This window comes from Coregonus lavaretus (genome assembly GCF_964263955.1).
Source record: "Coregonus lavaretus genome assembly, chromosome: 5".
Classification (NCBI taxonomy): Eukaryota; Metazoa; Chordata; class Actinopteri; order Salmoniformes; family Salmonidae; genus Coregonus; species Coregonus lavaretus.
Genome location: NC_139992.1, coordinates 23,036,177 through 23,051,230, shown reverse-complemented (window position 1 = coordinate 23,051,230; position 15,054 = coordinate 23,036,177). Strand labels below are relative to the sequence as shown.

Below are 15,054 nucleotides of genomic sequence, written 5' to 3'. Positions count from 1 at the left end.
ATAAACAAAAATAAGTTCTTGGCAAAGGGCAATTTCTCAAGCAAGAATTTTGCTAGGACTGTCTGGGAGTGGTCTGGATGGGAAAACTGAAAACTAGCTGTTATTGGCAGAGAGGTTTGGAGCTCTCTTTCTTATGTTTCTATTAACTAATTTACAGCCTGGTGATGTCACCAGGCAGGCCAAAACTCCATCCCACCAAAACAGGCTGAAATTTTAGGCATTATTTTCAAACAGCTCATACACTAAAAGGGCATTGTTATAATTGTCTCAATTCCACAGTATTATTCCAACCTCATAGTGTGGAAATATATATAAAACACAGGAAAATCACGTTTTTGACTGCATTGGGCCTTGAATTAGTAATCAGATGTGTTAGTTCTGGGCTAGAACAAGGACCAGGCTAGGGAAACACTGCTCTAATATTTTGAGTTGACTCATAAATGAAATAATAAATACATCCCTTTTCCTATTCTTATCATTTAAATGTAGGCTATTCACATGTAAATCTGTTTTACCTTATTGGGATCAGTCAAGTGTGAGAATGGAGCTGTATGTTTTGCTGTGGCTAATGCTTGGAGATGGACTGCTGCTTTCTACTGATCATCTTTCGGGGAAATGACCTCTTGTGAACTTGAGCGTCTCTTTATCTCCAGGGTTTCCCAAACTCAGTTCTGGGGCCCCCCGCGGGTGCACGTTTTGGGTTTTGCCCTAGCACTACACGGCGGATTAAAATAATCAAAGCTTGATGATGAGTTGGTTATTTGAATCAACTGTGTAGTGCTAGGAAGAAAAACTAAACAGGACGGAGTTTAACAATTTAGCTCTGTAGGACCCTGCGGAAAACGGAAGCCTCCCGCTAGAGCCTGTCCCCTTTCGGTTCAGCGCCGAGAGGGAGAGAGAGAGCGAAAGAGTGAGAGACAGAGAAATTGAGAGAGAGAAAGAGAGAGACAGAGCGCTGACTCCTCCTCATTCTCCGGTGTCAAAGTTGACATCAGCCCTGGAGCGGAGTTGAACGGGAGCCTTGTGCGTGAACGGGAGAGCGAGCTCACATAATTCAGTGGCGAATGCTGCACGGAGTTATGTACCTCGCGCTGCCTTGCCCTCTGAACTGCCTGCCGTCATGGATTGCAAACCGCGCGCGAAACCACTACTACTTTTTATTTTACTGTTCATCTTGTCGTTTATTCGCCCAGCACTTTTGATCATCCACCCGTCCAATGAAGGTAAGAGTAAGTGAGAGAGGGTCGGACATAAAGAAAGAGTGTGAGATCCATGTAAGAGAGAGGAGAAAAGTGTTCGCTCCCAGACATATTGGTAGCACATCTTGCTGCAGCGGCTCGTCTCGCAGTCTGGACCGCATACATTTGAAGGAAGGTGGCTCTGACTGCACTGATGCTGTGGATGGAAGATAGGACATGTCATGTTAGACCATTCGATAATGTCCAAATATTGTCATGGCGGTATTTTAGCACATTTGTAAATAATCGTGTAATTAGTTTAACCCACTATGATGTGTGTTGATCCAAGCTCTAATGCGATGGAAGGATTGATGCACGGACTCCGTGTGGCGTTTTAAACCCTCATTAAGAGTTATTGGCCGGCTGGTAAATCGGTGGAAACTGGTATCGGATGGGAGGATCACGATAATCAGCTGGGGGGATCACGATAATCAGCTTTGGACAGTTAACACCGGGGTTCTCGTGCATCTAGGTTGGAATTAACCATTGGCGGCCGTAATTATTCTCCAAATAGTGAGGATAATAGCCTACATTTTGAAACGCGGATGCAGAAGTGTAGATGTTGATGTTTGGTGTTATTACTCACAATTGCCCATGTTGGCTATTGTCCCATAACAATACCGAGTAGAAGCAGGCAATCCAAGCGCTGCAGCGCACAGTAAAGACCCAGGGGCAGGCAGTGGACCTCTGCTTAGCTTCTTACCCAAGCTGATCACACATTAGGCTAAATAGATGTGTATTTAGAAAATGCAGCCTATTCATATGAATTAGTATTCATTCACACGGATGGTTTATTGGATTATATAAATATAGCCCACTGTATGGAGACGTGCTGGAAGTAACACGCACACTCTAAAAAATATTATCCCATAGCGCAAGAACTCATCCACTCGATATTTCCATTGATTAACCCATTGGCTACTTTTTCTTAAATAGGCCAATCTCGACAGGTTGTTTATTACACATGCGCGCGCGCGCGCGCACACACACACACACACACACACACACAAACATGGGCAAGTTATGAGATGACTGGCCTATAGTTCCAAAGGGCAAGGCTCCTCTGTAATTGCACTTTGATTACGAAATTAATGTAAGCTAGTTGGACCGTCGATAGTCAGACAGAGCCAAATACTAATCAAGGAGTGAGCTCAGTAAAATGTAAGGATTTATTGTCATGCTATTATTGACTTTTTATTACATGGGAATAGGCTTTGCATTAGTTATAGGCATTGTAATTCAAAGTAGAGAACCTGTAATATAATTTCTTTAAAATGTTAAATTACGAATTCTAACATAATTGAACTGTAAACATATACGCATAGGCCTTTATACAATTGAAGTGAATAGCTTAAGAAATTTAACGCACACAACCGAAAACATGCGAGCGAATAGACTGCATTTCCTCGGCGTATTCTTTGTTGCAACAACGTGGCCGTACAGGCCTATACAGACTCCATAGGCGACCAGCATCACTTTTGTGTTCTTTTTGTAGGGAGGCACAACGCTTGAATAGGCCTATAAAAAAATGGCTTGAGAATATATGGTATCAAAATGAACAACGAATACTGCTCAAAGGTCAGATTAAGCATATGGGCCATGCACCGTACCGTGAGTGGTCAATGTTTAGGCCATATAAAACAACTTCTGTCTTTGGGTAATAAATATGCCTAGATTTCAACCCATATCATAGCTCTTTAACATGGTCAATTAATTATAATGTATTATAATGGGAAGGAATGATTATTTCTACAAAGCAGTTATTCCTCCCTCCATGCATGTAGACTATATCGCCTCTTCTCATCTTATTTATATTATTGTCTAACTCACAGGCCATTAGTCTTTCAACGGTTAATAAACCAAGCTTGGAGATTATGAAGTGACTTTTGTTTTTCGATTTGATATAAAGGTTAATTAAATGCATGGGTCTCTGGACAGCATATTGGCATTGATCTGACTAATGTATTTTGTTTTTAGAAACTTTTGCTATTTTGAGAGGATGATTTAATCTTGGATATTTTCGATTATACGGCACATGTTATTAGCCTATCGACTTCTGCTGTTACTGTTTTATACTTTCATTCACCTCACTATTTCCAGGAGCCCACACAGCTCGATTTCGGCAGAACAGTACTCGACATAGCCTACAGTAGTGAAGTCAAATATAGGCCTAGTCATTCCATTTTTATGTTAGCCTAATTATTGTTTAGGCCTATTTAGGCTGTTTATGAACTGATTTATTGTTCATGAAGTTAGGCCTATGGTGCTAATGTAAGCTATGTAGATGCAATTTAGTCGAGATGTAGGCCTATTAGATAGATACAATTTGTGTTCAGGAAATATTGTTGTAGCCTACACTCAACACTCAACCAGAGGACAATTAATATATATAGGCCTACCGGTTGCTAAGCCTATTACTTATTGTTTATGACTTCTGCTATGGTGTACACCTAATGATGGCCGTCCGCAACACCCGGTCTGTCTGCCAGGGAGTGTCAGTGTCGAGCCGTTCTCACCGTGAAGCCTCACACGCTCTTGCATATCCTATCTGTAATAATAGAACTATCAAAAACACTTCTATCAGAAACAGAAAGCTCATGCTCCGCAGAGGAGAGAAGAGAGGAATTGGCTCCCTTGTTTAATACTGTTTTTGTGCTCGAGGCACGGTGTCATCATGGCCCGGTTAAGTCAGAACCCCCTCCCTTTCACAGGCTACTTAAGTCCCTTTCATAAAGAAAATGTTTAGCACAAAGCCAAATTCTCTCCATTTATTTCAACATTGAAACAACGTGGAACTACAATATCGGTTTATTTGCAGTTATGAGTGTAGAACAATAAATGGGGACATGGCTATAAAAGTTTAGCTTATTTTAGTAGGCCTAAGCAATTGCTATGTCCGAAAAATGTAGGTTAGGCCTATGCATCTATATTTGCAGGAAAATATTTATTTGATAGGCTACTTATCTGTGAAGAAAATGTTTATAGGTTGACAATGACAATTAACCTACCTTATTTATAAATTGACCATTTCGTTTTCTAGTGAACCGAAAATAAAATATGGGCCTAGACTATAGGCCAGACATATCTAGGGTTGATAACTCTGCAAGTAGCCTACGTTTTAGAATTTTTAAATTTAGCCCAAATGTGTTATTTATAAAAATTGTCTTTGTAAGTGTCCTCTGTCTGTTGGTCAGCGTGTCCACACACATAGTCTGTTGTGGTTTAGGCTTACTCTTTTTAGGCCATCCTTTAACGTCCTTTTGGAAATATTCACTGCGTTTTGTTGCCGGATATCATATAATCTATCATTTCAGAGCAGAGAAAGTCGTAAATCAACTACAGTAATGCAGTCCAACCACTCTTCAATCCGTAACGCCCTACTTTGTGGCTTCTAGCAGAACCACGACTCGCATGGGCTACATTACATAAAACCCATACTCTAAAATAATACACTGTAGATATAGGCATATTTAGGACAACTTGACCATGTGTTGAAAGACTAATGGCCTGTGAGTTAGACAATAATATAAATAAGATGAGAAGAGGCGATATAGTCTACATGCATGGAGGAGTAGTTTTGTGATTAGTTCAAGAGTAAGCGGGAGGAAAATATGGAAGTTTTAGAAGTTTAAAACTAGCCTATTTCATGTCGACTAAGATTCTATGTCACCTTTTGTGGTTCCTCTCAGAATTTAGAGGTTAATCATGTTCATTATAATAACGATAATTACACATTATTTTAGGCTATTCATCATTATCATTAATTATAGGCCTAATGATTCTGGTGATGACAATACTCTTTATAATTAGCCGAAATATCTGTTTTATTCTTATTGCTAACTTCTAGCTCCTCTTGTGTTTATTTATGGTGAAATAATAACGTTTTCAACAACTTCGACAAGGTACAATTTCAACACGCACGCACATGCTTCGCATTACGCATGACCAACATTTTAATGTTAAAATATAGATTTTAGGGATCCGAAGTTTCCCTATCAGGCCTACAAATGTTTATTTACTTAGGCCAATATATTTTTTATTTTATTTTATTGTTTCGTTTAAATTAACTGAGGCCTATTGCAACACTGGAAAAGTTGAGACATGCTCTAGTTTTCCCTCATCGTTATTGCCTACAGTCCCTGTAAAAGTGTGTTGTTTCTTCATCAGTACCTTGTGAGATCTTAAAAACCCATTGCACTTAAACCAATTTGAACTGACACCAAGAAAAATGTTGCTTTTTGCTGATAAATATGTTGGTTAAGTTTTAGCAGCACAATGTACTATTTTACAAGCCATAGCCTATGAATGATGGATTGTTAAGTGTGTTCTAAGGTGGAGGCCTACTGCTTGGTCAAACTATTCTGTGATGGACCAAAACTTGGTGATGAGATTTTTCCCACTTTCCATAGGCTAGTGGTTGTTTTGATATAACATATAAAATAAATAAAAACAAAGAAAACAAATTGTGAAATGTACCTTACCTTAAAGTATACACATAATTCAAGTTGAATTATATGTTGTTCAGAGAAAACAATTCAGTATAGGCCTATACTGAATTGTATCACCATATCCATATTATGTTCATGGTTTCAATATGACTTTTATCAAATGCATATTGGCCCACATGCTATTAGTCATTATAGGCTGCCTATATTGCTACACACTCGTGTTTACAGAAGCAAATACATTTTTCTGCCATTTAGCAGTGCTTGTGTAAAGCCATAGTCCTGGAATAATTTGGCCAGAAGTTATGTAATATTCAGATATTGTATTGGCTGATTTGGAGGGATTCTTGCACTAAACGGATCAGTGTATTTTCTCAGTGTACATTTATCTTTGAGTGAGTGCGCAGCATAAAATTAGAGAATGGCTCCGTAGACATACGTGTGTGTGAATATGGGCGACGTTAGTGAGTCTGTCTGCGTGGTGCCTGGTATGGTTTCTTTCCCCGCCCGGGAGCCGGGAGGCGGTGGTATTTTTAGCCGGTGGCAGGGAGGCCTTGCCCGGGGAGGCCGGAGCAGTAACCCCGCTGGGAGGAGCAGAGGTTTGTGAGCGATGGTACCTTTGGGAGAGAGGGGGCGGGGTGGCTAAAAATAGTGCTCTCTGTGTATGTGTGTGTGTGTGTGTGTTGTAGACCTATCTGCTGGATGGGAGGCCTGTAGGAAGCTGTATAGGTAGTGTTTATAGGTTATCTAATATCTCACAATGTATGTGTATTAGAGAGAGAGTGTGTCTGTACATGCGAGTATGAGCTGTGAGAGGGGAACCAGAAGCAGCATCAGACACAGCGACACTCAGTTTGAATAATTCATGATGGGAGGAGAACACTTCACCCTGAACACACAGTCACAACCTGCAGACGTGCCTGGCTGCAGACAGACTACTGCAGCCCTACACAACCATGCAGACACAGACTACTGCAGACCCTAACACACATTCTCAACCTGCAGTCACAACAGGTGTGTTCCATATAGCCTACACATATTCTGTGCCAACCTGGGTAGACTAGAAGATTCCTATATCATTTTGATGTGTTTCTGCAGACACTGTGCCCACTGTACACACTGCCTACAGCCTTGTGTTTAACTTACTGCTGAGCTGATATCTTCAATAAATACTCATTCAGATGGACATATTGGGCCTGTGGTTTTACTGTCTGTCTCTGTCTCTCCTATATTGATTCACCTGGCTGTCTCCATGTGGTTTGTTCCCAGACCAGAGACCAGTGACCAGCAGTAGCCTACTAATATTGTTCCTTATTGTTAGTTACTGTAAAGAGCCCTGCTTTCTGAGACACACTGCGGTTGACTAACTGGGTAGACACACTGACGAGAGAGTGTGTGAGCGTTTTGTGTGAGTGTTCGTGCATATGTTTGTGTGTCTTTGTGTAATGAGTGTGTGCATGTGGACCTTCACATGTGCGCGTACACGTGTGTGTGAGTGCGTGGGATTTTGGTAGAGATTTCCGGCCCGTGCAGCTGGAGAGGCAGCTTCAGATAGAGCCATCTAATTTTCTGCTCTCAAATTCCCCACGCTTGGCTCAATTTGAGACGGGGTCTGGCTCGTTGAGAAATGTAAATTGGAACCAATGGAGCTACATGCTGCACTGCTATAATCTGACAGGAGCAGATAGCTTTATTAGCTCTAATAGGAGTCTGTCTACTGAATGTGTGTGTGTGTTTGTGTATGTGTCTGTGTGTGTGTGTGTCTGTGTGTGCGTGCGTGTGTGTGTGTGCATGTGCGTGCGTCCTTGCACCCCGACCGCCAGCTGCTTGGCTAGCACTCAGGTGAGCCTCAATTTTGTGGGTTTCAGCCTGGAATGTGCTAATAGTCTTTATTTTCCTCTCCCCTCTCTCTATACTCCACCCTGTACTCTCTCTCTATACTCCACCCTGTACTCTCTCTCTATACTCCACCCTGTACTCTCTCTCTATACTCCACCCTGTACTCTCTCTATACTCCACCCTCTCCCCTCTCTCTATACTCCACCCTGTACTCTCTCTCTATACTCCACCCTGTACTCTCTCTCTATACTCCACCCTGTACTCTCTCTCTATACTCCACCCTGTACTCTCTCTATACTCCACCCTGTACTCTCTCTATATACTCCACCCTGTACTCTCTCTCTATACTCCACCCTGTACTCTCTCTATACTCCACCCTGTACTCTCGCTATATACTCCACCCTGTACTCTCTCTCTTTACTCCACCCTGTACTCTCGCTATATACTCCACCCTGTACTCTCTCTCTATACTCCACCCTGTACTCTCTCTCTATACTCCACCCTGTACCCTTTCTCTATACTCCACCCTGTACTCTCTCTCTATACTCCACCCTGTACTCTCTCTCTATACTCCACCCTGTACTCTCTCTCTATACCACCCTGTACTCTCTCTCTATACTCCACCCTGTACTCTCTCTATACTCCACCCTGTACTCTCTCTCTATACTCCACCCTGTACTCTCTCTCTATACTCCACCCTGTACTCTCTCTATACTCCACCCTGTACTCTCTCTCTATACTCCATCCTGTACTCTCTCTCTATACTCCACCCTGTACTCAATCTCTATACTCCACCCTGTACTCTCTCTCTATACTCCACCTTGTACTCTATATATACTCCACCCTGTACTCTCTCTCTATACTCCACCCTGTACTCTCTCTCTATACTCCACCCTCTCCCCTCTCTCTATACTCCACCCTTTACTCTCTCTCTATACTCCACCCTGTACTCTCTCTCTGTACTCCACCCTGTACTCTCTCTATATACTCCACCCTGTACTCTCTCTATATACTCCACCCTGTACTCTCTCTCTTTACTCCACCCTGTACTCTCGCTATATACTCCACCCTGTACTCTCTCTCTATACTCCACCCTGTACTCTCTCTATATACTCCACCCTGTACTCTCTCTCTGTACTCCACCCTGTACTCTCTCTATATACTCCACCCTGTACTCTCTCTATATACTCCACCCTGTACTCTCTCTCTTTACTCCACCCTGTACTCTCGCTATATACTCCACCCTGTACTCTCTCTCTATACTCCTCCCTGTACTCTCTCTCTATACTCCACCCTGTACTCTCTCTCTATACTCCACCCTGTACTCTCTTTCTATACTCCACCCTGTACTCTCTCTATATACTCCACCCTGTACTCTCTCTATATACTCCACCCTGTACTCTCTCTCTTTACTCCACCCTGTACTCTCGCTATATACTCCACCCTGTACTCTCTCTCTATACTCCTCCCTGTACTCTCTCTCTATACTCCACCCTGTACTCTCTTTCTATACTCCACCCTGTACTCTCTCTATATACTCCACCCTGTACTCTCTCTCTACAGTGGGGAAAAAAAGTATTTAGTCAGCCACCAATTGTGCAAGTTCAATTGTGAAAGTCCGCTGGGCAACACGGACTTTCAACTCCCTCCAAAGATTTTCTATGGGGTTGAGATCTGGAGACTGGCTAGGCCACTCCAGGACCTTGAAATGCTTCTTACGAAGCCACTCCTTCGTTGCCCGGGTGGTGTGTTTGGGATCATTGTCATGCTGAAAGACCCAGCCACGTTTCATCTTCAATGCCCTTGCTGATGGAAGGAGGTTTTCACTCAAAATCTCACGATACATGGCCCCAATCATTCTTTCCTTTACACGGATCAGTCGTCCTGGTCCCTTTGCAGAAAAACAGCCCCAAAGCATGATGTTTCCACCCCCATGCTTCACAGTAGGTATGGTGTTCTTTGGATGCAACTCAGCATTCTTTTTCCTCCAAACACGACGAGTTGAGTTTTTACCAAAAAGTTCTATTTTGGTTTCATCTGACCATATGACATTCTCCCAATCCTCTTCTGGATCATCCAAATGCACTCTAGCAAACTTCAGACGGGCCTGGACATGTACTGGCTTAAGCAGGGGGACACGTCTGGCACTGCAGGATTTGAGTCCCTGGCGGCGTAGTGTGTTACTGATGGTAGGCTTTGTTACTTTGGTCCCAGCTCTCTGCAGGTCATTCACTAGGTCCCCCCGTGTGGTTAGCTCTCTGTAATTGTGAGAGGAAAGTTTAAATTATTTTGAGAATAAATTGAAACCTAGAATTTGTGACATAATCTAATCATTTCCATATTTCCAGTATAATAATTAATGTTGTTCATATGCCCACTCAGAGCCCATGATTTATCTGAAAACATAAAGGTTCCATTATAAAGTTTAGAACATGACAGTTAAGGCTCGGACACACCAATAGTATCTGCCTGCCGAGAGTACTTTGCGAACCAAGAAAATGTCGGCAGGCAGACATCAACAGCGCACTGAATGATTGGTAGACGAACGGGAATCCATATTCAGTGCGATGTGTTCGACCCTTTACAGGCGCATGGGGATTTTAGATCCAAAGATTCGTAACAGCAAATGTGGTTTTCTGACCCCGCTGTATCAGTACCAGTCAGAGGAGGGTCACACAACTGTAGCAGTGACTCAACAGCTTCCCAGGTTGATACAGACCCAGAGTCTCCTGCTTGGATACCCTCATCATGGAGGACAACACAGCAGGCTGTCTCTGTTTGGTTAGATTTAGGAAGTGCTCAAAGGGGAACTGGCCGTGTGTGTGTGTTTGTGCGTGCGTGCGTGTGAGCATGTTTGTGTGTGTGTTCTAAGGAGTACTGAGAATTGTTGAGCAGCTAGGTAAATAAATACTATCCTGATCCCGTCCTTGACTAGAGGTCCCAAGGCCAGGTTTAGAGGGGAGAAGGGACGAATAGGCTAACTAGACATCAGAAGGATAGATATTCATAATGTCCATAGTAGTGCCAAAGACAAGCTTGCCACGATCAACTGCTTTCCCATAAGACACTCATCCATGTTTCTTCTCTCTCCTCATCTCTACAGTGAACCTGTTGGACTCCAAAGCCAGCCAGGGGGAGCTGGGATGGATCTCCTACCCATCACACGGGGTGAGTAGTACATACATGTACCATGGCCTACATACAAACAGGATCTGCACATTCTATCCTGTCTGGCAGCATTCTGTCCTCTCATCAGATTTGAATGTTTTAATGGTGCTTAGGACATTTCGAAACAAACAACACAAACATATCTTATTTTCTGTTATCCTATGAGTCAAGTGGGATTAATAATCCTTAAGAGTCTGTTGACACACCCGTGCGTCAATCTAAGTAACATAATACAAAAATCCCCATCTGTAGCGTCCGAACGGTTTGGCCGAAAAAATTACAGTATTACTCTGTGGTAAGAGGAGACTCTCACGAACACAATGGTGTTCTCCCTTTTGCTCTACGACCCCCACAAGAGTCACAGGACTCGTCTGAAGCCGGTAAGGCTGATGTTGCAACTTCTGTCTGTAGCGTCCGAACCGTTTGAGCTAAAATCTAATATGACCCCACTATGGAAAGGAGAGACTCTCACGAACACGCTCTACGACCCCCACAAGTGTCACAGGACTCGCCTGAAGGTAACCAATACAAACAAATGAAAGTATGGAGGTAGGTTTGTGCCAACAAAAATAAGGGGTTAAATATGTGTCTAAAAAAACAAAAATATTTCCTGAGCTTTCTTATATCTCCTAGATATATACAGTGAGGGAAAAAAGAATTTGATCCCCTGCTGATTTTGTACGTTTGCCCACTGACAAAGAAATGATCAGTCTATAATTTTAATGGTAGGTTTATTTGAACAGTGAGAGACAGAATAACAACAAAAAAATCCAGAAAAACGCATGTCAAAAATGTTATAAATTGATTTGCATTTTAATGAGGGAAATAAGTATTTGACCCCCTCTCAATCAGAAAGATTTCTGGCTCCCAGGTGTCTTTTATGCAGGTAACGAGCTGAGATTAGGAGCACACACTTAAAGGGAGTGCTCCTAATCTCAGTTTGTTACCTGTATAAAAGACACCTGTCCACAGAAGCAATCAATCAATCAGATTCCAAACTCTCCACCATGGCCAAGACCAAAGAGCTCTCCAAGGATGTCAGGGACAAGATTGTAGCCCTACACAAGGCTGGAATGGGTTACAAGACCATTGCCAAGCAGCTTGGTGAGAAGGTGACAACAGTTGGTGCGATTATTCGCAAATGGAAGAAACACAAAATAACTGTCAATCTCCCTCGGCCTGGTGCTCCATGCAAGATCTCCCCTCGTGGAGTTGCAATGATCATGAGAACGGTGAGGAATCAGCCCAGAACTACACGGGAGGATCTTGTCAATGATCTCAAGGCAGCTGGGACCATAGTCACCAAGAAAACAATTGGTAACACACTACGCCGTGAAGGACTGAAATCCTGCAGCGCCCGCAAGGTCCCCCTGCTCAAGAAAGCACATATACAGGGCCGTCTGAAGTTTGCCAATTAACATCTGAGTGATTCAGAGGAGAACTGGGTGAAAGTGTTGTGGTCAGATGAGACCAAAATCGAGCTCTTTGGCATCAACTCAACTCGCCGTGTTTGGAGGAGGAGGAATGCTGCCTATGACCCCAAGAACACCATCCCCACCGTCAAACATGGAGGTGGAAACATTATGTTTTGGGGGTGTTTTTCTGCTAAGGGGACAGGACAACTTCACTGCATCAAAGGGACGATGGACGGGGCCATGTACCGTCAAATCTTGGGTGAGAACCTCCTTGCCTCAGCCAGGGCATTGAAAAATGGGTCGTGGATGGGTATTCCAGCATGACAATGACCCAAAACACACGGCCAAGGCAACAAAGGAGTGGCTCAAGAAGAAGCACATGTCACAAACGTTGAGAGACGGGTCGGACCAAGGTGCAGCGTGAAATGTATACATGTTTATTTAACTAAATAAACATTCAACAAAACAAGAAACAACGTAACGTGAAGTCCAAAGGGCTATACACATACCAGCCTAACAGGAACAAGTTCCCACAATACACAGTAGGCAATGGGCTACCTAAGTATGATCCCCAATCAGAGACAACGAGCGACAGCTGCCTCTGATTGGGAATCACACCCGGCCAAACATAGAAATAGAACAACTAGAACTTAAACATATAAATACACTAACATAGATCTTAACAGAAAACTCACAACCTGACCCAACCAACGAGAGTTCTCTCGATCAGGGCGTGACAGTACCCCCCTCCCAAAGGTGCGTACTCCGGCCGCACCAACCTGACTCATTAGGGGAGGGTCCAGGTGGGCCTTCTTCCTCGGAGGCGGTTCCGGCTCCGGGCGTGACGACCTCTCCCTCTCTGCCTCCCCGTTGCGCCCCTGGTCTGGTCTGGACCTCGGCGCGATGCAACCTCGGGGCTGACGTCTGGGCCTGGATCGGCAATCCTCCCACGATGCACCAAGTCCTGTCTGGCCCTGGTGTGGGAGGCCCCGACCCTGGAGCGGGGCTGACGTCTGGGCCTGGAGTAGAGCTGCTGTCCGGAGCTGGACTGGGCACCGGTGGAGCGGACTGCTCTGGCTCCGGAGTGGATCCTCTGACCGGGGCTGGACTTGGCACCGGTGGAGCGGACTGCTCTGGCTCCGGAGTGGAGCCGCTGACCGGAGCTGGACTAGGCACCGGTGGAGCGGACTGCTAAGGCTCCGGAGTGGATCCGCTGACCGGAGCTGGACTGGGCACCGTTGGAGCGGACTGCTCTGGCTCCGGAGTGGAGCAGCTGACCGGTGATGGACCAGGCACCGGTGGAACGGGCACGGGCCGTGCCGGACTGCGAACACGCACCACTGGCTTGGTGCGAGGAGCAGGCACGGGCCGGGCCGGACTGGGGAAACGCACCACTGGTTTGGTGCGCGGTGCAGACATGGGCCGTGCCGAACTGGATACAGGCACCACTGGTTTGGTGTGGGGAGCAGGCACGGGCAGTGCCGGACTGGATACAGGCACCACTGGTTTGGTGCGGGGAGCAGGCACGGGCCGGGCCAGACTGGATACAGGCACCACTGGTTTGGTGCGAGGAGCAGGCATGGGTCGTGCCGGACTGGATACAGGCACCAATGGTCTGGTGCAAGGAGCAGGAACGGGCCGGGCTGGACTGGGGACACGCACCACAGGTCTGGTGCGAGGAGCAGGAACGGGCCGGGCCGGACTGGAGACACGCACCACAGGTCTGTTGCGAGGAGCAGGAACGGGCCGGGCCGGGCCGGACTGGATACATGCACCACAGGTCTGGTGCGAGGAGCAGGAACGGGCCGGGCCGGACTGGAGACACGCACCACAGGTCTGGTGCGAGGAGCTGGCACGGGCCGTGCCGGACTGTGGAGGCACACTGGAGGTCTGGAGCTTAGAGCTGGCACAACCCGTTCTGGCTGGATGCCCACTTTCGCACGGCACGTGCGGGGCGCTGGCACAGGACGCACTGGGCTGTGAACGTGCACTGGTGACACAGTGCGTAGGGCTGACCCAGGATATACTGGACCGTGGAGGCGCACTGGAGACCAGGAGTGTTGAGCCGGCACAACCCATCCTGGCTGGATGCCCACTTTCGCACGACACGTGCGGGGCGCTGGCACAGGACGCACTGGGCTGTGAATGCGCACTGGCGACACAGTGCGTATCTCCGCATACCTAGGTTCCTCTATGAACACACGCTCCTTCTGTTGCCTGACCAGCTCCTCTCTCTGTGCCTCCACTACTTCCTTCTCCCTTTGAGCCGCCTGTAACGTGGTGGCCTCCTCTCTCAGACAGCTCCAGTCCTTATTGCTCTCTCACCAATCCTCCTCCAGTGAGGACTCCTCCGGAAGCCCCCACGAGTTAGGGAACAGAAACTCATCGTCGTCGTCATCCTCCGACTCCTCAGTGTAAAACTGTTCCCATTCCTGTTCCCATGGTCGTAGGGACTCCAACTGCAACCCCACCGGGTGCAGTGGTCGGGGCTCTTCTCTCTCGATCCCCCCCCAAAATTATTGGGGTTGCCTCTCTGGCTTCCTCAGCGGTTGGTCCCGTTGGCGTTGTCGTTGATCCTCTCTTGCCAGGGCCTGTATCTTCGCCCAGGGTCCTTTCCCAGCGAATATCTCCTCCCATGACCACCATTTGCCCTCCTGTGACAAAGCTATTCGCTCCGCCTCGGCACGCTGCTTGGTCCTTTTGTGGTGGGATCTTCTGTCACGAACGTTGAGAGACGGGTCGGACCAAGATGCAGCGTGAAATGTATACATGTTTATTTAACTAAATAAACATTCAACAAAACAAGAAACAACGTAACGTGAAGTCCAAAGGGCTATACACATACCAGCCTAACAGGAACAAGTTCCCACAATACACAGTAGGCAATGGGCTACCTAAGTATGGTCCCCAATCAGAGACAATGAGCGACAGCTGCCTCTGATTGGGAAT

The 15,054-nt window shown here is 45.8% G+C and overlaps 1 protein-coding gene across 1 annotated transcript in view; it reads left to right on the top strand.

The window, feature by feature from the left end:
- The first annotated feature begins 1,085 nt into the window (after positions 1 to 1,085).
- The window catches only part of LOC311129195 (ephrin type-A receptor 3-like), a 77,754-nt gene continuing 63,785 nt past the window's right edge, over positions 1,086 to 15,054 (top strand). Inside the window, exons 1-2 of the mRNA XM_084161506.1 lie at positions 1,086 to 1,223; positions 10,626 to 10,690. Coding sequence (XP_084017632.1) covers positions 1,121 to 1,223; positions 10,626 to 10,690 — 168 coding nt within the window. The 5' untranslated portion in view covers positions 1,086 to 1,120. The remainder of the gene's footprint in view (positions 1,224 to 10,625; positions 10,691 to 15,054) is intronic.